The sequence below is a fragment of the Scyliorhinus canicula genome, chromosome 1 (genome assembly GCF_902713615.1).
Source record: "Scyliorhinus canicula chromosome 1, sScyCan1.1, whole genome shotgun sequence".
Taxonomy (NCBI): Eukaryota; Metazoa; Chordata; class Chondrichthyes; order Carcharhiniformes; family Scyliorhinidae; genus Scyliorhinus; species Scyliorhinus canicula.
The window spans coordinates 85,841,620-85,864,554 of record NC_052146.1 but is presented as its reverse complement, the minus strand read 5'-3'; the positions used below and the strand labels follow the sequence as shown (position 1 = coordinate 85,864,554).

The following is a 22,935-nucleotide window of genomic DNA, read 5'->3' as shown; positions in this document are numbered from 1 at the left end:
GCTCGGCCCAGGCCGCAAGAAACATCAGAGAGTCCTGAACACCGCCCAGTCCATCACACGAACCTGCCCCCCATCCATTGACTCCATCCACACCTCCCGCTGCCTGGGGAAAGCGGGCAGCATATTTAAAGATCCCTCCCACCCAGCTTATTCATTCTTCCAACTTCTTCCATCAGCAGGAGATACAGAAGTCTGCGAATACACACGAACAGACTCAAAAACAGCTTCTTCCCCACTGTCACCAGACTCCTAAATGACCCCCATATGGACTGACATCATTAACACTACACCCTGTATGCTTCATCCGATGCCAGTGCTTATGTCGTTACATTGTATATCTTGTGTTGCCCTATTATGTATTTTCTTTTATTTCCTTTTCTTCCCATGTACTTATGATCTGTTGAGCTGCTCGCAGAAAAATACTTTTCATTGAACCTCGGTACACGTGACAATAAACAAATCCAATCCATCATGGTAAGCACAGTAGCATAGTGGTTAGCACAATTGCTTCACAGCTCCAGGGTCCCAGGTTCGATTCCCGGCTTGGGTCACTGTCTGTGTGGAGTCTGCACGTTCCCCCCCTGTGTGCGTGGGTTTCCTCCCACAGTCCAAAGATGTGAAGGTTAGGTGGATTGGCCATGCTAAATTGCCCTTCGTGTCCAAAATTTCTCTTAGTGATGGATGGGGTTACGGGTTATGGGGACAGGATGGGGGTATGGGCTTGGGTAGCGTGCTCTTTCTAAGAGCCAGTGCAGACTCGATGGGCCGAATGGCCTCCATCTGCACTGTAAATTCTATGATTAACAGCAGTAGAAATATGAGATGGAGTTAATTTTATATTCTTGCATGTTCTGATCTGCATTGTACTTCAGCTGCTTCATAAATCAATTGTCACCTCAAAATTAGTATCATTATAATATTTTACCTCACAAATCAGACTTTATGGTAAGGAACATAATCCTGATTACAATATGCCCCAGTCACCAGCAAAAACCTTACTTTCAATTAAAACAACAACACTTAGCAGGATCTTCCCACCAAAGGGACCTTTGTTGGATTGAATAGATTCTACAAAATCCAAAGGCGTAATCAGTAATATTCATGTAGTCCGTCAGCTTACCATGGGGAGTTTCAAGGCTGTCCAGTTTTCTCAACCTCAATTACATTCCAAGCTCGTCTACATAAAGGCACTCTCAGGATATGGGACCCAAGACTGACCCAGATGTTGATCAATCAAATTGCTTCAATGCTAATGATCTGAACACAACATATAACATATTACAAGTTAATTAGTGCCTTGATATTTAGCATCTTTTGCATCAGTGTGATCCTTTTGTCCAGCTGCATGTTTCTATCTGAGGCTTGATGGTGTCAGTCTGTGTCCACTCAGCATTGAAATTACCAAGAATTATGAGTTTGTCTTGGTGGGTCACTCCTCTACTTTTCTTGTTGAGGTCATCATAGAATTCGTCTTTGACCTTGTCTGTATATGTCATTTTGGAGCGGAGGTGCATACTGATAAAAACCACAAGTTGTTTGCTGATCTCCATTGGAAGTCAAGCCTGCGTGCCAGTTCAGATTGAATGGCAAAACACACGCCTGACTATCAAGGCTGGTCCTTGGACCTGCCAATCCAGTAAAATGTGCAGCCTGCACCAATCTCCTCAAGTTGAAACACTTCAACAAGTTTTGTTCTGCTTAGGGAAGCTATGGCAATCCTGCCCAGCACGTGATACATGGCGTGGTGTACTAGGACACACTGCAGAGCAAACTCCAGTGGCACATTCCTTCTCTCTAAGTGCAGCAGCTTTAAGCTAACTATCACAAACACAGTCTTCCAGAAAGCAGTCAACATGTAACGCACGTAGATGCAAATACTGCCACATGTTGCACTCGGTTATTTTACGACTGAGAGATTTCATGGGCGTACACTTTATTGGTTCCCTTAAAGGTGCAGAATGCTGGTCTGACTATCGGCTTGTCAGGAGTATTGGGCCTTTGAAGATAAAATCTAAGGCTCTTCGGCCACAAAGGAAGGTTGATGTAACTTCTTAAAGGCTTGGCCAAGATACACAAATTGGAACACAAACTAGCGACTCACCAAGGTTCGTTCAACAGCACCTTCCAACCATTGTCACTGTGATAAAATCCTGGGATTCCTTCCCTAACAGCACTGTGGGTGTACCTACACCACATGGACTGCAGCAATTCAAGGTGGCAGCCCACTACCACCTTCTCAAGGCTATTTAGGGATGGGCAATAAATGCTGGTCTAGCCAGTAACACACCCACCTATGAAAGAATGAAAAAAGGCAACTGGTATGTTGATCTTTATTGTGAGGGGATTGGAGTCCATGAATAAAAAAATATTGTTCCAGTTGTACAGGGTTATGGGGAGACCACATCGGGAGTCCTGCGAGCAGTTTTGGCCTCCATTTTTAAGAAAGGATAAACCCGCATTGAAGGTGGTATAGCAAAGATTCACTGGATTGTTTTCTGGGATGAAGGGGTTGTCCTGTGATGAGAGGTTGAGTAAATTGGGTCAATATTTTCTGGAGTTTAGAAGAGAGGCGATCTTATTAAAATCTACAAGATTCTGAAGGGGTTTGACAGGGTTGACGCTGAGAGATTGTTTCCGCTGGTCGGGGAATCTACAAAACATAGGGCACAATCTCAGGCTAAGCAGCTGATTTTTCAGGACTGAGGTGAGGAGAAATCACTTCACTCAAACGGTTGTGAATCATTGGAATTTTCTATCCCGGAGGGTTGTGGATGCTCCATCACTGAATACATTTCAGGTACATTTTCCCAGCCTTGGATTTTCATGTATTAAATTCCAAGAATTTTCCGTCTCGCCGCACCCATTTTCTGGTGCGGCGGCCCCGCGCCGGCAGCAGGACTCTCCGTCCCGGCAGCCGGCCAATGGGGTTTCCCATTGTGGACACTCCCACACTGTTGGGAAATCCACGGGCGTGACTGCGCTGCCGGCAAAACGGAGGATCCCGCCAATGGGAATCCAATACGACGAGCGGCGATTCTCCGAGGCCGATGGGCGAGCGGGCAGGCCTTCATGCGCGTTTCAACAGCAAACACACCTGCTCGCTGCCGTCGTGAAACGGGCGCCAGATGCCTGTTTGGGGCATCTGGGGACCCGATTGGCATGGCAGTACCACAGCCGTGCCAAGGGGGCCATGCGTCCGTAACGGACGCACTCTTTTCCCTCCGCCGCCCCGCAAGATAAAGCCGCTCGTCTTGCGGGGCGGCTGAGGGAAAAGACGCCAACTGCGCATGTGCGGGTTGGCGGTGTCCAACCTGCACATGCGCGGCCGACATCATCGGCCGCGTCAGCCGGCGTGACGCTTGACGTGCGGCCTTGACGACCGTCGTCAAGGCCGCGCCGCTGTGACGCACAGGGCCGCGCTCCTAGCCCCGCCCGGGGGGGAGAATCAGCCCCGGAAGTGGGCGTGAAGGCTGCCGTGGGTCGCGGCCTGTCCCACGGCAGCCTTTACGATTCTCCGCATTTGCGATAAAATCGTGTTGCATCTTATCAAGTGTTGGAGGTCTGTCTCTCGCTACACTGCATCAAGTGCAGTCCACGTCGACCCAGCCTGCCTAACACATCAGACCTAACAACAATTAACCATTGATTAATCCAATTACTCTTGCAATGTTCCAAATTAAACACTCCTTTATTTCATATCTACACCAACCACCTTTCCTGGTCTCACTGAGATTTTGTATTTTTATTTGCTCATTGGATGTGGGCTTTATTGCCCATCCTTAATTATCCCAGAAAATGTGGTGGTGATCTGCCTTCTGGAACCAAATGGATGTTTAACATTTCACATTTTGTTTAGGAGCTAAGTTCCCCATCAAGTGGACAGCACCAGAAGCCATCAACTATGGCACATTCACGATCAAATCAGATGTGTGGAGTTTTGGAATCCTGCTTACAGAGATTGTGACATATGGACGGATACCGTATCCAGGTATAGGACTTGAATATTGGCTGATATTTTTGGTATACAGTATTATTGAATGCTATTTTCAAGCAGAATACAACCGCTAATATTGGAGACATGTCAATGTATCTCTCCCATGATAAATTTAATGGTGTTTTTGTGTATCAGTTTACGATTTTCTCCAATTAGTATTTTTACAAATTAAATCATGTGATTTCATTTCACTAATTTCTTACGTGGTATATATTCAGGGATAGAAATTCATTGATAACCAGTTTTGAGTTCAAAGTTCACAATGCTGCCACAAGCACCTGAACCTGAATGATTGGTTTCAGCACAAAATTGGGCCTCGAGCCTTTTCATGTCAATCGGAATGGTCTATCAAATCTTGTTGTCCCTCCACAGGCTGCATGCTTACCTGAACAAACTATATATTGAGCTGCTTATCTCATGGTGAGGTGAGATCTGACCAGGATGCTACACAGTGAGAGGACCAGTCTTGCTCCTCCTGGATTCGTAGCAACCTTTGTTAAAATATAGATTTTTAAAAAACATTAGCCTGTTAGTGACAGGAGTGGCATACAGCAAAGAAGCTGAAACAGAGTAGGTCTGGATTTTGCTCCTTTCAATAGACACCAATTCCCAAAGTAATCCATCAACAACAGGCTTTTCATAACCATCTGTGGTTACTGGGGTGCCAAGAAATACGTCCTGCATATTCAGCATCGATCTACTCCAACTGATATTGGCCATGTCTACTGCTCAACATGTCATCACTGCGCCCATTTTATGCTTGAAAAGCAAGCACAACACATACAAGTTTCTAAGCCTCAGTGTTTTTGACCTTGTGTCCAACACATTCCAATCTCTAAAAGCAATTCAAAGTATAGAGGTGCAATATTCTGATGCTATGATCATCAATATGCATCTTTGCTATGGAGTGTTCAGCGTGCCAATAATAAAATTGTTGCTGAAGCCGACAGTGTTCACATATGAGTCAAACATAGAACCATGTTCTATTGTTAGGCATGTTCACATGACTCCTGATTTTGGCATTATTTCTCTTGTTGACATTGATCAAAAGTTTGGCTAACCTGGATCGATCACTACAAAATTTGGCAATGTTCTACAGCTTTTGTTATTTTGCTAACGGGAATAGTTGCAAACTTTGACACACGTGGAATGTCATGTCACCCAAGTGGTAATTAGAGGGGTTGGACCAAATCGCGCTCAAATTTTGTTGTGAAGCAACTTGCAAAGCATGTGAGTATGGTGGTAACCTGTGAGAAAGTTAAAATTGCTGTTGATTGGATAGAGGGTGAAGTTAATCGAATAGGTGGGAAACTGGCATGAAGTGGAAAGTAGACATGGCGAAAGAGTGGGACATTCCTCCAGAAAGTTTGCCCCCCATTCTGAAAGCCATGAAAACCATTTTGGAACACTTCAACAAACAAGCATTCTCTCCAGCAAGGAAGAGAATGAGAACTCATGCCCATCCCCAATGTCGGAGAAGCTTTGCTCATGTGGTTCAAGGCAGCCTGAGCAGCGCACATTCCCATCACTAGCCCAATCCTGCAGGGATGGAGAGTCACCATAGTAAAGAATCTGGACAAAACATGTCAATGAAAGAAAAGGAAGATTGTCATCATCCTTTAGAGAATGGCTATGCTTGCCTGACTGTTTCGCTCAACAATGGTGTGACGGCTGAAGAGATGTCCTGGGATTACCACAGTACAAAGACATCAGAAACATGTTTGACTCCATTGACAACATGATCAATTGTATCACACACAAAGACAGCACACTAAGCAAAAAATGACTAAGGCGTTTTAAAGTGCTAAATCCCATCCTTTCTCCAGGTCAATTTCCAGCTTTTTTCAAGGATAACACAATGTAAACATTTTTGCTCTTTTTGCTGTTTTCCATTCCGCATTTGAATCTGAAAAACAGAAAGTAATACAGTGGGCAGGATATTATGGGTGGGGAGTGCTCCCTCCGCCAGGGGTGGCACGGTGGCACTGTGGTTAGCACTGCTGCCTCACAGCGCCAGGGACCCAGATTCAATTCTGGACTTGGGTGACTGTGTGGAGTTTGCGCTTTCTCCCTGTGTCTATGGGTTTCCTCCGGGTGCTCCGGTTTCCTCCCACAGTCCAAAGATGTGTAGGTTAGGTGGATTGGCCTGCTAAATTGCCGCTTCGAGTCCAGTGTGTAGGTTAGGTTAATGCGTTACTGGGATAGGGTAGGGAAGTGTGTTAGCTTTTGGCTGCTGTTGAGTAAAGAGTCAAGGGTTCTGCTCCTTTTCACAAAGACCTTTATTTTCTTGAACACACTCTATACAAAACTCGATCACCACATCACATGCCACAAGAGCCACCTGCAACCCCTTTACATAACAGTGTCAATTATTGGATACATAACATCAATGAGACATCTAATTGGATGTCTTAACCCATTCTTTAACAACGTGAACTTGCACAGAATGCTCTTTCAGAGAATCGGTGCAGACGTGATGGGCCCAACGGTCTCCTTCTGCATTGTAGGGATTCTGTGATAAAGTTGGCATGGCACTGACTCATTCCACGCCAGCCCAGCCCACAACACCCTGCGGGCAATGGGACTCTCTGTGACTTGCCCCCACCCCCCACCCACACACCCTCAGCGATCATGAAGCTCTACTTAGCATGAATGTGAAGGTTGCTCCCCTGGGATTTGACACATTCAAAGTTTATGGAATTGACTGCAACTTTAAACAACATTATAGCGAAAATGTGCAACATCGTTCAATGACCCACACAAAACGGAGGTTATCGATTTGGAACCTTCCATGTACACTTAACAAATTTTCATAACTCAGTAAGATTTTTATTTTGTGTGTATTGCTCAGTGGGTTGCGCTGTTATCAATATAGGTTGACCTGCTCATAAAATTATATCTATTTGAATTTAGTTTATTTTTTCCTTTGGCTGTTTGACTTCTGGGCAGTTTTTGACTTTGCTATAGCTGTTATGTCTCCTGCCCATCGTACTTCATAGATTCATAGAATTTACTCATGCAGAAGAGGCTATTCGGTCCATCGTGTCTACAGCGGCCACTGAAAGAGCATCCTACCTAAGCCCTATCCCCATAACCCAACAACCCACCTAGCGTTTTGAAACTACGGGGGAATTTAGCGTGACCAATCCACCTAACGCACACACAAACACGGGGAGAACATGCAGACTCCGCACAGACAGTGCCGGGAATCGAACCCGGGTCCCTGGCACTGTGAAACAAGTGCTACCCACTGTCCTACCAGGCCACTGTGCTTCAGTGATCATTAGGCATGTGGAGCTTTTCTCAGGGGAGTTAATAAGACATCACTGCTTATATTTGCAATTTAACATTATTTCTCCAGATTTCTCTGTCATAGAATTACTTGTTTACTTTTTCTCTCGATTGGCAAATCTTCACCTCTCTCTATCATTATTTGCAGGAATGACCAATCCTGAAGTCATTCAGAATTTGGAACGGGGTTACCGAATGCCAGCCCCTGAAAATTGTACCCAAGAACTTTATGAAGTAATGATGCGCTGCTGGAGAGAAAAACCTGACGACCGGCCAACATTTGAATATCTGCAGAGTGTATTGGAGGACTTCTTCACAGCGACTGAATCTCAATACCAGCAACAGCCTTAACAGCATTATGTGCCCTTGTAAACCATTGTTTGGGAATAGAAACTCTGAAATAACTTATTGAGAGATACTGGAATTGGGTGGAGTAGGAGAAATAAACTTCAGTTCGCAACTTGGTTACCCACCTAAAATACTAATTGGCCCAATAGAATTTGGAGTGGCCATTTTATCTGGAAATGGCAATTGAGGGGGGTTTGGATATTATTCACCAGAGACACTTAGTTAAAAAAAGTGTGAACTGATTTTTTTTCATTGAGATAGGAAATATTTCCTCAGAGCTTCCCCCACTCAGGTGGATGGCTTCACCGGAGATGTGGCGGAAATCCTATTCATGTGTGTAAACGGGTTTTCCACCACACCTCTGGAGAGTGCAGCACCAAGGAACCTCCTGCCCGTGCTCTTGTTGAATGAGTTTATTAGAAATAAATAGCACCAACTTGGAACCTTTTTAAGATGTGTTTTGAGTTCAATGGCATTGTTTTCATCTAACAATTCCAGAACAAAATTCAAACTTTTGTCAAACACAAATAGAACGCTGGTTATTGTATGAAACATGTCTTGTGTTTACAGTTGAACCTGGAGAATATTAAGACCCTATTGCAAGTATCCATTGGATAAAAGACGTGCTTCTAGGGGTTTTCACCCAACTGCCTGACTTGTATGCACCATAATTATTATTGCAATTAGTGTAAGAGCTCATCAAATCCTCCATCAGCAGAACTACATTTGCTTTTCAATTACTGTGAGTCACTGTCCCACCTTCAATCAGCAAATTATGGTAAATAATGAAACAAAAACGTAAAGTACGCAATATTCTAATAGGTTCTGATGGCTCTGAGTCACCATTAGTAATTTTCGTAATTTAATGTAGTGATTACTTACAATTTAGAAATGCGCAACCTTTAGTTGAAATATTGAAAATGAAAAAATGAAGATCGCTTATTGTCACGAGTAGGCTTCAATGAAGTTACTGTGAAAAGCCCCTAGTCGCCACATTCCGGCGCCTGTTCGTGGAGGCTGGTACGGGAATTGAACTGCTGCTGGCCTGCCTTGGTCTGCTTTAAAAGCCAGCGATTTAGCCCAGTGTGCTAAACCAGCCCCTGATTTATCCAATATCATCTAATTTCTTTTAAAGGCTTTGTTTTTGAAAAGGAAATTGAATTTAGTCACTCTTTTGGAAATTTGATGGTTCTCTTTTAGCCAAAATGATTACAGCTGTGGCTTTTGAACTAGAATTTACATAATGGAGTCCAAGAACAGCCTGCCACACTTGGATCTGTCTAAAACAGAGCTGAAACAGGCCATTAGGTAGCATACCATGCAAAACCTTCCACATCAAGGATGCAGCCAATTGATTGGACAGAAGGGATGAAAATTGTTTGGAAGTAATGCCGCCCCCTCTTAGATACATGTAGACCAGGTGTTGTTTTTTTTTCACAGGGTGTGGACATAGCCAGCAAGGCCAGTCTTTGTTGCCCATCTCTAATATCTTTGAGAAGGTGGTGGCAAGCCATTGTCAATACACCCACAATGCTGCCAGGGAAGAAGTTCCAGGTTTTTTACCCAGTGACAGGGAAGGAATGGCAATATAGTTCAGTTAAGTCAGGATGATGTGTGGCTTGGAGTGGGGGGGGGGGGGGGGGGTTGATGTTCCCATACACCTAGGGAGGATTCTCCATTTCTGAGACTAGTGTTGACGATAACGCATAATTTGTGGACTTTCACGACAGCAAAGCTGGCGCCATACCTGGATCGATTCCATTACTGCTAAGGGGCTAGCACCGGTGCCACTTAGAATACAATTAATTCCAATGAAAAACAGTCCGTAATCGACCCGTGGGAGGCTGACAAGCTGCAGCCGCACATACACATTACAATACCCACACACACTCATCCCAGCCAACAAGATGGCACTCGTTGTTCTGGGTGCATCCATACAGCTGATGGGTCAGCTGGGGCCAGAGGGCACCCAGGGGGGTGGCCTGGGGGGACACCTATATGACCCGTGACACTACGTTCACAGTGAACAGTCAGTGGCATGCACAGCTGCATGGCTGCCTTGTTGGCTGTGGCAATGGTTTTCCATGCCCATGCACCCCAACCCTACAGCCTACCTCCGGGCCATCCCCACTACTCCCCCCAGCAAGTGGCACAACTGTCAGCAAACTATGGCAATGTTGGACACTTTATGTACCCCCTCTCCCCCCTCATGATTTTTTAAAAAATAATTTTTATTGAAAATTTTTTACAAAATATATAACAAACAGTAACAAACAACAATAAAACAACATAATAAGCATAACACCCCCAAAACCGTAGCAACGCATATACCCCCTCATGATTTGTAAAAGCACATAACCCCATTTTCTGTACTAAGAAGTGACACTTGCCGGAACTCCTCAGTGTAGCGAGAGATCGGAATGCCTCCGACCCTCCGACATGACCCCCATCAACTCCCAAGCCCCAACTCACCATGGGTTGGGGGGACCCTGAGCACCGACCCCGCACTCCCCCAATACCCACGCAGTGCACCCCTGGCCCAATCGCCGCTATGCTTAATATACCAGCTGGGTACCCTGGCAGTGCCAAGCTGGCGGTGAAGGGGATAGATCTCAATGCCTCAGGAAACTGCATATTGGTTTAGCACAGTGGGCTAAGACAGCTGGCTTGTAATGCAGAACAAGACCAGCGGCGTGGTTTCAATTCCCGTTCCAGCCACCCCGAACAGGCGCCGGAATGTGGCAAATAGGGGCTTTTACAGTAACTTCATTGAAGCCTACTTGTGACAATAAGCAGTTATTATTATTGTTATTATTATATTACAGTGAGACTAGCTGTAGATTTGCCGAAAACAAATCACCTAGGGTGGGAACAAATCTCCTATGGATAGGATTTACATCACAATGTCTCGCGAGATCACGTTAGAGCCATACTCATCCAGGAATCTGAATTATTTTAGTTTTAGCGCCTTGAAGTCCAGGTTTGTCTCTACATTTCCTAAAAATTGACTCCATCTCTAGTAATTAAGAATAATAGCTGCCTCCCACGTATAGTGTATTGGGACTGAGAGGAATAGTACAACATTTTATTGGCAATCTTTTTTCAAAACGACAGGAATATTTTTCTATGAGCATTCCATACAAGACACAAAGGTATTTTAGCTGTAAGATGAAGCGACAGTGACAGAGTTATATTGGTATATTTGTTTTCATTTCAAGTAAAGCATAAGTGAACGAATATGTGGAAATAATCCCATCGGGAGAAGGAAAATCCATTTGCTTGCTAACAGAGATGTGTGTATGCTTGTGTTATGTGAAGTGAAACTGATGCAGCTTTCCCATCCTGCAAAATGTATCTTCTATCGTATAATAACAAAATGTCACTTTAACTGACATCAGTGTATTATTGGCAAACTCAGTGGTCCTGTTTCCAGTTAAAAGATGCTTTGTGAGAACCAAAGGCTTCATTGCACTGGAGAGAGGAAAGATTCTCTCAACATCATTGATCTGATGGATTACTTGTTATTCTGTGTTTCTTTTAAAATCTCTTGAATAGTGCAGCTATTTCTAAATGTAACAAAAGTTAAGTGTTGACTTTTGAATACAGGTCAAAATTCATTGAACTTTTTAAGGTAAAATTTTCCTTTTTGATTTTATACAATATATACATTCTGTACAGATATATAGATGCTGGTTAATTTAGGCCTTTTCTGGATTCAATAACTTACTTTAAAAATGTTGCAGTTTTGAGCTTTCTTCTTTAAAATTAATTAAGGAAATAAAGTTTGGATTCTGTTTTGTGTTTGACTATTAATTCACACAAGAGATTAGTGAGCAAAATTAAAGCTCATGTTATTGGGGGTAATGTAGTGACGTGGATAGAGAACTGGTTGGCAGACAGGAAGCAGAGAGTGGGAATAACGGGTCCTTTTCAGTCAGCGACTCGTGCAGTACCGCAGGGTTCAGTGCTGGACCCCCGGCTGTTCACAATATACATTAATGATTTGGACAAAGGAAGTGCATGCAATAGCTCCAAATTTGCAGATGACACTAAGCTGGGTGGCAGTGTGTGCTGAGAGGAAGATGCAAAGAATCTGCAGGGTGATTTGAACAGGCTGGCTAAGTGGTGAAATACTTGGCAAATGCAATATAATGTGGGTAAATGTGAGGTTATCCACTTTGGTGGCAAAAACAGAAAGGCTGATTATTATCCGAATGGTGGCCGTTTAGGAAAAGCGGAATGCAGGTACAGCAGGTGTTGAGGAAAACTAATGACGTGCTGATCTTCATAGTGAGAGGATTGGAGTATAGGAGTAGGGCTGTCTTGCTGCAGTTATACAGGGCCTTAGTGAGACCACATCTTGGGCGCGATTCTCCGCCCCCCACGCCGGGTGGGAGAATAGCGGGAGGGCCTCCCGACATTTTTCACGCCCTCCCGCTATTCTCCCCCCCCCCCCCACGCCTGACCCACACCACGAATCGCCGCTCGCCGTTTTTTATGACGAGCGGCGATTCTCCGAGGCCGATGGGCCGAGCAGCCGGGCCTTCACGCCCATTTGAACACGGCAGCAACCACACCTGGTCGCTGCATTCATGAAACGGGCGGGGGTTGATGTTCCCATACACCTAGGGGGGATTCTCCATTTCTGAGACTAGTGTTGACGATAACGCATAATTTGTGGACTTTCACGACAGCAAAGCTGGCGCCATACCCGGATCGATTCCATTACTGCTAAGGGGCTAGCACCGGTGCCACTTAGAACACAATTAATTCCAATGAAAAACAGTCCGTAATCGACCCTTGGGAGGCTGACAAGCTGCAGCCGCACATACACATTACAATACCCACACACACTCATCCCAGCCAACAAGATGGCACTCGTTGTTCTGGGGCGCATCCATACAGCTGATGGGTCAGCTGGGGCCAGAGGGCACCCAGGGGAGTGGCCTGGGGGGACACCTATACGACCCGTGGCACTATGTTCACAGTGAACAGTCAGTGGCATGCACAACTGCATGGCTGCCTTGTTGGCTGTGGCAATAGCAATTGGGACGGGAGCACCGCGACTGTGCTCCGGAGGGGACAGGCCCGCGATCGGTGCCCACCGATCGTCGGGCCTGCGTCCAAAACGGACGCACTCTTTCCCCTCCGCCGCCCGGCAAGATCAAGCCGCCATGTATTGCGGGGCAGCTGAGGGAAAAGACGCCAACCACGCGTGACGCTTGGCGTGCGGCCTTGACGACCGTCGTCAAGGCCGCGCAGCCGTGACGCACGGGGCCGCGCTCCTAGCCTCGCCCGGGGGAGAATCGGCCCCGGAAGTGGGCGTGAAGGCTGCCTTGGGTCACGGCCTGTCCCATAGCAGCCTTTACGATTCCCCGCATTTGCGGAGAATCTCGCCCCTTGAGTATTGCGTGCAGTTTTAGTCTCCTGGTTTGAGGAAGGATGTTCTTGCTATTGAGGGTGTCAGGCGAAGGTTCACCAGACTAATTGCCGGGATAGTAGGACTGACAGATGAAGAAAGACTGGATCAACTGGGCTTGTACTAACTTGGCTTTGGAAGAATGAGAGGGGATATCATCGAAACATATAAAATCCTGATGGGACTGGACAGGCTAGATGCAGGAAGAATGTTCCCAATGTTGGGGATGTCCAGAACTAGGGGTCACAGCTGAAGAATAAAGGGTTCAGGACTGAGATGAGGAAGAACTTCTCACAGAAAGCTGTGAACTTGTGGAATTCTCCACCCCAGAAAGCTGTTGGGACCAGTTTGTTGGGTATATTCAAGAGGGAGCTGGATGTGGCTCTTGCAGCTAAAGGGATCAAGGGGTATGGAGAGAAAGCAGGAGTGGGATACTGAATTTGCATGATCAGCCATGCTCATATTGAAGGTGGTGCTGGCTCAAAGGCTGAATGGCCAACTCCTGCACCTATTTTCTATTTTTCTGTAATACCATTAAGAAAATGCTCCAAAAGGTCAACACCGACGATGCAATTTGTGGGCAGGACATTTCTCTTATGAACAATTGAGGCGTTATTTAGCATTATAGAATCTCTACAGTGCAGAAAGAGGCAATTCGGCCCATTGAGTCTGTACCGGCCCTTGGAAAGAGCACCCTACTTAAGCCCACACTTCCACTCTATCCCCGTAACCCAGTGACCGCACCTCACCTTCCTGACACCAAGGGGCAATTCATCATGGCCAATCCACCCAATCTGCACATCTTTGGTCTGTTGGAGGAAACCGGAGCACCCAGAGGACACCCACACAGACATGGGGAGAAAGTGCACACTCCACACAGACAGGCACCCAAGGCCGGAATTGAACCCGGGTCCCTGGTGCTGTGAGGCGGCCGTGCTAATGTGGGCAACACGGGTCTCACTCACCGATTGGAGAACTGATGAAAATCCCACATTGCCTCTTTTCAGGAAGGGCACAGTAAGAGGTCTTACAGCACCAAGTTAAAGTCCAATAAGCTTAGTTGGTATCACTAATTTTCGGACGTGCCGAAAGCTAGTGATTCCAAATAAACCTGTTGGACTTTAGCCTGGTGTTGTAAGACTACTTCTTCTTTTAGGGAAGGCCTGCTACATTAAGTGCCAATCAGGTGCTTTGCAACAAGACTTTCGCCGAATCAAGAATCCAGGGTGGAAATTCCTGCCTGCCAAGTGCTACTACCAAATGCTGAGTGAAAATGATTCTCGGCAACTTCCCTCCAGATATTTTACCAATGATTTGAAATCGCTGGGGTGGGATTCTCCATTTCTGAGACTAAGTATTGATGCCAACGCAGATTCCGTGGAGTTCCACGACTGCAAAACTGGCGACTGTTAAGGGGCTGGCACCAGTGTCACACAGAACACTATCGATTCCAATGAGAAATGGTGCGGGATTCGTCGGTTTCACGATTGAAACTAAGGAGGCTGACAAGCTGCAGCCGCAAAAACACACTTCCTCCCCGACACATATCATTTCAGCCAACAAGATGGTGGCAGGACACACGGCCCCATACTGCACAGATGCCGAGCTGAAGACCCTTTTGGACATGGAGTGGAGGAGTGGCAGATAACCCTGTACCCCGGCCTTGGAAGGAATCTGCCAGCCACTGCCATCCACTGTGCCTGGGCACAGGTGGCAAAGGTAGTGAACGCCATCTGCAACAGTCTCTGGACCGGCCAGCAGTGTTGGAGGAAACTGAACGACCTCCCCAGGGCCGCCAGGGTGAGTCGGCAGCACTGTGCCCGAGACACCAATCACAGTCCCACAGTCCCACACATCCATGACCCACCTCCCACCAGGGGCAACAAGGAAGTACAGTGAAAAGTATTTTTTTGCAAGCAGCTCAAACAGATCATTAAGTACATGAAAAGAAAATAAAATAAAAAGAAAATACATAATAGGGCAACACAAGGGTCCACAATGTAAATACATAAACACCAGCATTGAGTGAAGCATACAGGAGTTTAGTATTAATCAGGTCAGTCCATAAGAGGGTCGTTTAGTAGTCTGGTAACAGCGGGGAAGAAGCTGTTTTTGAATCTGTTTGTGCGTGTTCTCAGACTTTTCTCCTGCCCAATGGAAGAAATTGGAAGAGTGAGTAAGCTGGGTGGGAGGGGTCTTTGATTATGCTGCCCGCTTTCCCCAGGCAGCGGGAGGTGTAGATGGAGTCAATTGATGGGGGGCGGGTTTGTGTGATGGACTGGGCTGTATTCACGACTCTCTGAAGTTTCTTGCGGTCTTGGGCCGAGCAGTTGCCATACCAGGCTGTGATGCAGCCCGTTAGGATGCTTTCTATGGTGCCTCACGGCACTGAGGACCCAGGTGTCATCTCTGCCCCGGATCACTGTCCGTGTGGAGTTTGCACATTCTCCCCCTGTCTACGTGGGTCTCATCCCCACAACCCAAAAAGATGTGCAGGGTAGGTGGATTAGCCACGCTAAATTGCCCCTTAATTGGAAAAAATATAATTGGGCACTCTAAATTTATAAAACAAATAAAAACCACTCCCCCCAACCCGGAGGGCAGCTTAACCTCCACCCTGCCCCACATGCCTGCACCCATACTGGCAGCCATGGCCGGGTGCCCTGGCCACTGAGGCCAGCAGCTACCCACCCCCTGGGCTGTCTGCGTCGGCCTGTCTGACACTGTCTTTTTCTGTTTGCCGCCCCCAGGAGAAGGCTGCTCACAACCGCTGTGAGGGAGAAGACAGGAGGGGGAGAGCCAAGCCTGCGCCCCTGACCCTGATGTTGACAGCATGGGGGAAAGGGAGGTTGCCGGTGTGGGGTTCAGCCGAGGGCAACAAAGTGAGAACCCGCCAAGTTGCAGTTCCCCAAGACATGTGTGTCAACACCCCCCCCCACCAACACCACCTACACACCACCCTCACCGCCACCACCCCCTACATCCCTAATGCCCACACCAACCCCCTTACCTTCACCACACACCACCATAATCCTCACCCATACATCACCCTCACCCACACCTCCACAATGCCCCCACCTCCACACCACCCTCAGCCCCACCTTCACCCTCACCCCCACACCACCCTCAACCTCACCCCACCACCCACACTCCCCTCCATCCCCCCGGCCCGGGGTCTAATCATGCGTCTTGTCTTGAGTCTTGCAGGAGATGGGGTGGGGCCATCTGGTGTCCCCCCCCACCCCCAGACAGTGTCGCATTCGGAGCCTCCCCATGAGCCGAGCAGCAATGAGGAGAGCAGCTTGGATGGCAGCCCTCCACCCGAGACTCAGAACACCCCGAAGCTCAAGTCTGAGGATGACAAGGATTTCCCCTCACAGCTGTCTTCAACACCCACCACCATCCCAGAGACACTCTCCTCGGTTGGACACTGAGATATCCTCAATTACGACACAGGACAGAAGACAGGTAATTCAAAGGCTTTAACCATCTGAGAACTGAACAGCAGCCGAGAAGTGTGCTCATTACATGCTGCCAAGTGAGCCTCATCTTACATACCGTTTCCTGGGGGCGGAGCCAGAGGCGGAGTCCCCCAGGGTTCCAAGCCCGGTCTTAAAGGGCCAATGCATTAAAGGTAAGGAACCGTTACAGCAGCTACTGATACCATTTATCACAGACACTTTAGTGAAGAGGTTCCTGGGACACTATCTATGATGTACCACACAGCTGAACCGGTGTAGCAGATGGAAGAAGGAACATCGGCCGGCGGGCCGACCCCAGGGACTAGCTGTCGTCCAGATGGGTTTGGGCTTTTGGAACGGGCAGTCCCATTGATTGTGGAGATGCATGAGGGGTTATTGGCGAGTATACAGCACCTGCAGGTGCAACTGGAGAAGTCCAACCATGTACAGCAGCAGGAGGTGGTGCCAACCATGCCTGCCAACCAGGCCAACATCGCACTGGTGTCATCCGCGGTGGAGGCATTGGGAGCAACGGTGTTGACAATGGATCAGCGTGTCCAAGGCCTGGGGCATTCTGTGCAGGCGCTGGCTGAGGCCCAGGGCAGGGTTGCCGCCTCACAGGCAGCCATGTGCCAGAGCCACCTGGAAATCGCAGCGGCGCTCCTGAGCGTGGCCCAGTCACAGCAGGCCATGGCTGGGAACGTCAGCGGCATTTTCCATTTGCTGGCCGATGTGGCACAGACACAGAGGGAGATGGCGCAGGCAATGGCTGATGTGACACAAACCCAGAAGATGGTGCCACAGTTGCAGCGCGAAGTGGCGCAATCCCAGACGGAGATGGTCCACTCTCTGTGCCGCATGGCCACAAATATGCAGACCTGGGCCGGGACCAGAGCGGGCCTCCAGGACTGGCAGTGACAGATGGCAGGGGTTCTCAGGGGATAGCTCCACTCACACCTCTGTCCAATGGAGTAGCCCAGCAGCCATCAGGCATCTCGAGGGAGATGGAGACGATGGGGCCCGTGCCGTTGACTCCCGCAGGGGAGCTGCTGGAAGCCCATGCCGCCCCAGCAGCTTCCTTTCTGTACCTGAGCTGCTGGGGGAAACATCTAGCCTATTAAAGCCTTCAGTTGTACTACAACCTCACTTTAATAGTCATTGAATGTGCATCAATTTAATAAGCTAGATTTAAAGAATGGAGCTCCGAATCAAGCCAGAGTGTCTGCAACTCAGCAGTAAACTCGGCGGCGACTTTCAAGCACTGGCTAGCGTGCTTCAACGGCTACCTCGGAATGGCAGAAAACACACCCACAAGAGAACAGAAATGAAAAATGAAAATGAAAATCGCTTTATTGTCACGAGTAGGCTTCAATGAAGTTACTGTGAAAGCCCCTAGTCGCCACATTCCTGCGCCTGTCCGGGGGGGCTGGTACGGGAATCGAACCGTGCTCCTGGCCTGCTTGGTCTGCTTTAAAAGCCAGCGATTTAGCTGAGTGAGCTAAACCAGCCCCCAGAACTGCAGATCCTGCACTCGAGGGCGAGCCCAGAAGTCTACACCCTCATCGAGGACGCGGACGACTTCGATGCCGCGATGGAGTTGCTGAAAGGACATTACATTCGCCCTGTAAATCAGGTCTACGCCCGGCATCTACCAGCAACGAGGCGACAAATTCCTGGTGAGTCACAGGAAGAATTCTACCGTGCGCTCCTCGTGTTGGGGAGAAACTGCAGCTGCTCGCAAGTTTCAGCAAACGACCACACTGAACTGTTGATTCGGGACACTTTCGTTGCGGGTATGCTGTCCTCTCAAATCCGCCAGCGTTTGCTGGAGACAGAAACTCAAGGCCTCAAGGAGGCACGGGCCCTTGCCGGCTCCCTGGATGTGGCCTCCCGAAACGCCAGCGCCTACGCCTCCGACGGCGCAGCAGTCCCCTGGGCAGCGAGGAATCCCTCTGCGGCCGACTCCGAGGCAATGCCCCACACTCCCCCACAAGCTTACGCTGCAAGACGGCCCAGAAACCCCGGGGGGCCCCGCTGTGATTTCTGCGGGCAAGCCAAAAACCCCCGACAGCACTGCCCAGCCCGTTCGTCCACCTGTAAAGGGTGCGACAAAAAGGGCCATTTCGTGGCAGTATGCCAGGCCCGGGCGGTCGCTGCGGTCACCGGAAGTGAATCTGGACCGCCACTACAACCCTCTCCACGGGCCCCGTGCGGCCAGCGAGCGCCGCCATCTTCCTCCTCCAGGGCCACGTGGGCGCCGCCATCTTGTTCCTTGGATGCCACGTGCGATGGATGGGTGCTGCCATTTTATGCACCCACAGCCAAGTGCGACCAGTGGGTGCCGCCGTCTTGGATGGACTCCCAGGACCTCAGAGCAGATGACCACACACTGCCCGACGAGAACACCCAGCTGCTGCCACGTTTAACCTCGCTGACCCTGGACCAGTCTCGGCCTCGAACACTCTCAACTGCTACTACAACGGTGCTAATCAACGGACACGAGACGTCCTGCTTAATCGACTCTGGGAGTATGGAGAGCTTCATACACCCCGACACGGTAAGGCGCTGTTCTCTCCCCGTCCACCCTGTTAATCAAAAAATCTCCCTGGCCTCAGGTTCCCACTCAGTAGAGATAAAGGGGTTCTGTGTAGCAAATCTCATGGTCCAGGGAAGGGAGTTCAAAAATTACCGGCTCTACCTCCTTCCCCACCTCTGCGCAGCCACACTCCTAGCGTCAGACTTCCAGTGCAACCTCCAAAGCCTAACTTTCAAATTTGGCCCTATACCCCCTCTCACTGTCTGCAGCCTCGCGACCCTCAAGGTCGATCCGCCTTCCCTGTTTGCGAACCTCACCCCGGATTGCAAACCCGTCGCCACCAGGAGCAGACGGTACAGTGTCCAGGACTGGATCCTTATCAGGTCGGAGGTCCAACGGCTAGAGGGAAGGAGTCATTGAAGCTAGCAACAGTCCTTGGAGAGCTCAAGTAGTGGTGGTAAAGACCGGGGAGAAGAGTAGGATGGTCATCAACTACAGTCAGACCATCAACAGGTTTACGCAGCTGGACGTGTACCCTCTCCCCCACATATCCGACCTGGTAAACAGGATCGCGCAATACAAGGTCTTCTCCACGGTGGACCTTAAGTCCACCTACCACCAGCTCCCCATTCGCACGAGTGACCGCAAGTTCACTGCCTTCGAGGCAGATGGGCGGCTCTACCATTTTTTAAGGGTTCCTTTCGGTGTCACTAATGGGGTCTCGGTCTTCCAGCGAGAGATGGACCGAATGGTTGACCGATACAGTTTACGGGCAACATTCCCGTATCTTGATAATGTCACCATCTGTGGCCACGACCAGCAGGACCACGACACCAACCTCCAAAAATTCCTCCAGACCGCGAAAATCCTTAACCTTATGTATAACAAGGATAAATGCGTGTTTAGCACCGACCGCCTAGCCATCCTCAGCTACGTAGTGCGAAATGGAGTTATAGGCCCCGACCCGGAATGCATGCGCCCCCTTATGGAGTTTCCCCTCCCTCACTGTTCCAAGGCCCTGAAGCGCTGCCTAGGTTTTTTTTCTTACTATGCCCAGTGGGTCCCCAACTATGCAGACAAGGCCCGTCCTCTGATCCAATCCACAGTTTTTCCCCTGTCGATAGAGGCCCGCCAAGCCTTCAGTCGCATCAAAGCAGATACTGCAAAGGCCACGATGCACTCCATCGACCAGTCCCTCCCCTTCCAGGTCGAGAGCGACACGTCCGACGTAGCTCTGGCGGCCACCCTCAACCAAGCAGGCAGACCCGTGGCCTTCTTCTCTAGTACCCTCCATGCTTCCGAAATCCGCCACTCCTCAGTGGAAAAGGAGGCCCAGGCTATAGTAGAAGTTGTGCGGCACTGGAGGCATTACCTGGCCGGCAGGAGATTCACTCTCCTCACTGACCAACGGTCGGTCGCCTTCATGTTCGATAATGCACAGCGGGGCAAGATAAAAAACGATAAGATCTTGCGGTGGAGGATCGAACTTTCCACCTATAACTACGAGATCTTGTATCGTCCCAGGAAGCTAAACAAGCCTCCTGATGCCCTGTCCCGTGGCACATGTGCCAATGAACAAGTGGACCGCCTCTGAGCCCTCCACGAGGACCTCTACCACCCGGGGGTCACTCGCTTCTTCCATTTTGTCAAGACCCGCAACCTGCCCTACTCTATCGAGGAGGTCAGGACAGCCACCAGGAATTGTCAAATCTGCGCAGAGTGAAAGCCGCACTTTTACTGGCCAGAGAAAGCGCACCTGATAAAGGCTTCCCGTCCCTTTGAACGCCTCAGCATGGACTTCAAAGGTCCCCTCCCCTCCACCGACCGCAACACGTACTTCCTGAACGTGATTGACGAGTACTCCCGATTCCCATTCGCCATCCCCTGTCCCGACATGACCGCAACCATTGTCATCAAAGCCCTCCATAGCATCTTTACACTGTTCGTGTTCCCCTCTTACATACATAGCGATCGGGGGTCCTCCTTTATGAGCGACGAACTGCATCAATTCCTGCTCAGCAAGGGCATTGCCTCGAGCAGGACGACCAGTTACAACCCCCAGGTAACGGACAGGTAGAGAGGGAGAACGGAACAGTCTGGAAGACTGTCCTACTGGCTCTACGGTCCAGAAATCTCCCAGTCTCCTGCTGGCAAGAGGTCCTCCTGGATGCCCTCCATTCCATCTGGTCCCTGCTCTGCACCACGACCAACCAAATACCTCACGAACGTCTCCTTGTTTTCCCCAGGAAGTCCTCCACTGAGACCTCGCTCCTGACCTGGCTGACAGCCCCCGGACCCATCCTGCTCTGAAAACACGTGCGGGCGCACAAGTCGGACCCGTTGGTCGAGAGGGTCCATCTTCTCCACGCTAACCCCCAGTACGCCTCTCGACCCTCCCGACGGCCGACAAGACACGGTCTCCCTACGAGACCTGGGGCGCGCCGGATCGCCACGCACACCAGTCCTACCCACCATCCCACTGGTGCACCTTACAACTGCCCCCTTCCCAGGAGGATCAGTTCTTCCACCGACCCCTTCTAGGCCCTCCCGCCCACCGACGCACCCCACAGACGCTCCCTTCCCAGGTCAATCAGCTCCCCCTCCAGGACCATCTCGTGGTGTTGAAGCTGCCACACAGATCAAAACCACGCTCCCGGAGTCACAGACGCCCGAACCTCCACCTGCATCACCACCGAAGCTTCGACGATCACAGAGGACAACCAGGGCCCCCGATCGACTGATTGCTTCATTTTAACGTGTATAGAGTTCATTGTAAAATTGTAAACAGTTCCGATAATAAGGCAAAATGCTGTACGGAGGCATTACGGTACCTCCATAACCATAACTTCTACCACTTTACCATGTTGTAATACCAAGCCACCACCCCCGCCGGACTCTTTTTTTAACAGGGGGTGAATGTGGTAGTCTGTGTAGAGGTATTACGGTACCTAGTAATGCTGGAACACCATTGGTAGATAATGTATGTTTTCTATTGGTCGAGCCTGTATGTTAGCTCCGCCCTGCAAGGCGGGGTATAAGAGCCCGTGACGTCCCAGCAGCTTCCTTTCTGTACCTGAGCTGCTGGGGGAAACATCTAGCTTATTAAAGCCTTCAGTTGTACTACAACCTCGCTTTAGTAGTCATTGATTGTGCATCAGTAAGGCCAGAAATCTAGATGCTAATTAAGTTGGCACAGGTGCAGGGCACAGTTTAGTTATTGGGGCTAGGGCACAAATCTGGGTGTTCACACTGTTACAGCCTGTCTCGGGGCTCTGTCGGATGGGTGTGAGGGGTGGGCTGGTTTGGGCTGGCGAAAGATGAGGGGGAGATAATGGGCAGATGGTGTGGGTAGCATGGGCTCCCTCCGCACCCCCTTGTCCGTCTGTCCATCTGTCCGTCCCGACCACCATCACCCCAGGGTGGGACCATGTGTGTTAGAATAGCCAGCTCGCATGCGGGGGTCACCCAGGCGGACGGTGGAAAGTGCTCCGTGGGCAGGAGTCAGACGTTGTCAAGCGATGCGGAACACCAGAGCTCATCGCAGAGCGGATTGTCATCATCCACCATCCCATGGACCAGACCCGCTTTACTGCCAACCCAGGGATCACACCCATGGTGCGGCAGGTATGTATCACGGAGGGAGTTGCAGTCAAGGGGTTGGCTGGGTGGGGGTGCCCATGGCCAGACCACCCCCCCTCAGTTGGTGAACCTGGAGGTGATCAGAGCGTCCCATGCGCTTTGGCCCTGGTGCACACATTGTGCCTGGCTAGGCCCCATGTCCTGCCTATCCTTCCCTTCCTCCTGTTCGGACGAGGCCTGGTGTTCCTCCTCCTCCTCCAGCAAGTCACCGCTCTACTACACGATGTTGTGGATGATGCAGCAGGCC

At 49.4% G+C, this 22,935-nt stretch overlaps 1 protein-coding gene across 2 annotated transcripts in view; it reads left to right on the top strand.

Annotated features, from left to right (window-relative positions):
* The window catches only part of LOC119964754 (proto-oncogene tyrosine-protein kinase LCK-like), a 156,376-nt gene extending 147,822 nt beyond the window's left edge, over positions 1–8,554 (top strand). For both annotated transcript variants that reach the window (XM_038794710.1, XM_038794700.1), the window contains 2 exons: positions 3,857–3,988; positions 7,434–8,554. In XM_038794710.1, coding sequence (XP_038650638.1) covers positions 3,857–3,988; positions 7,434–7,636 — 335 coding nt within the window. In that variant the 3' untranslated portion in view covers positions 7,637–8,554. The remainder of the gene's footprint in view (positions 1–3,856; positions 3,989–7,433) is intronic.
* The last annotated feature ends 14,381 nt before the right edge of the window (positions 8,555–22,935 follow it).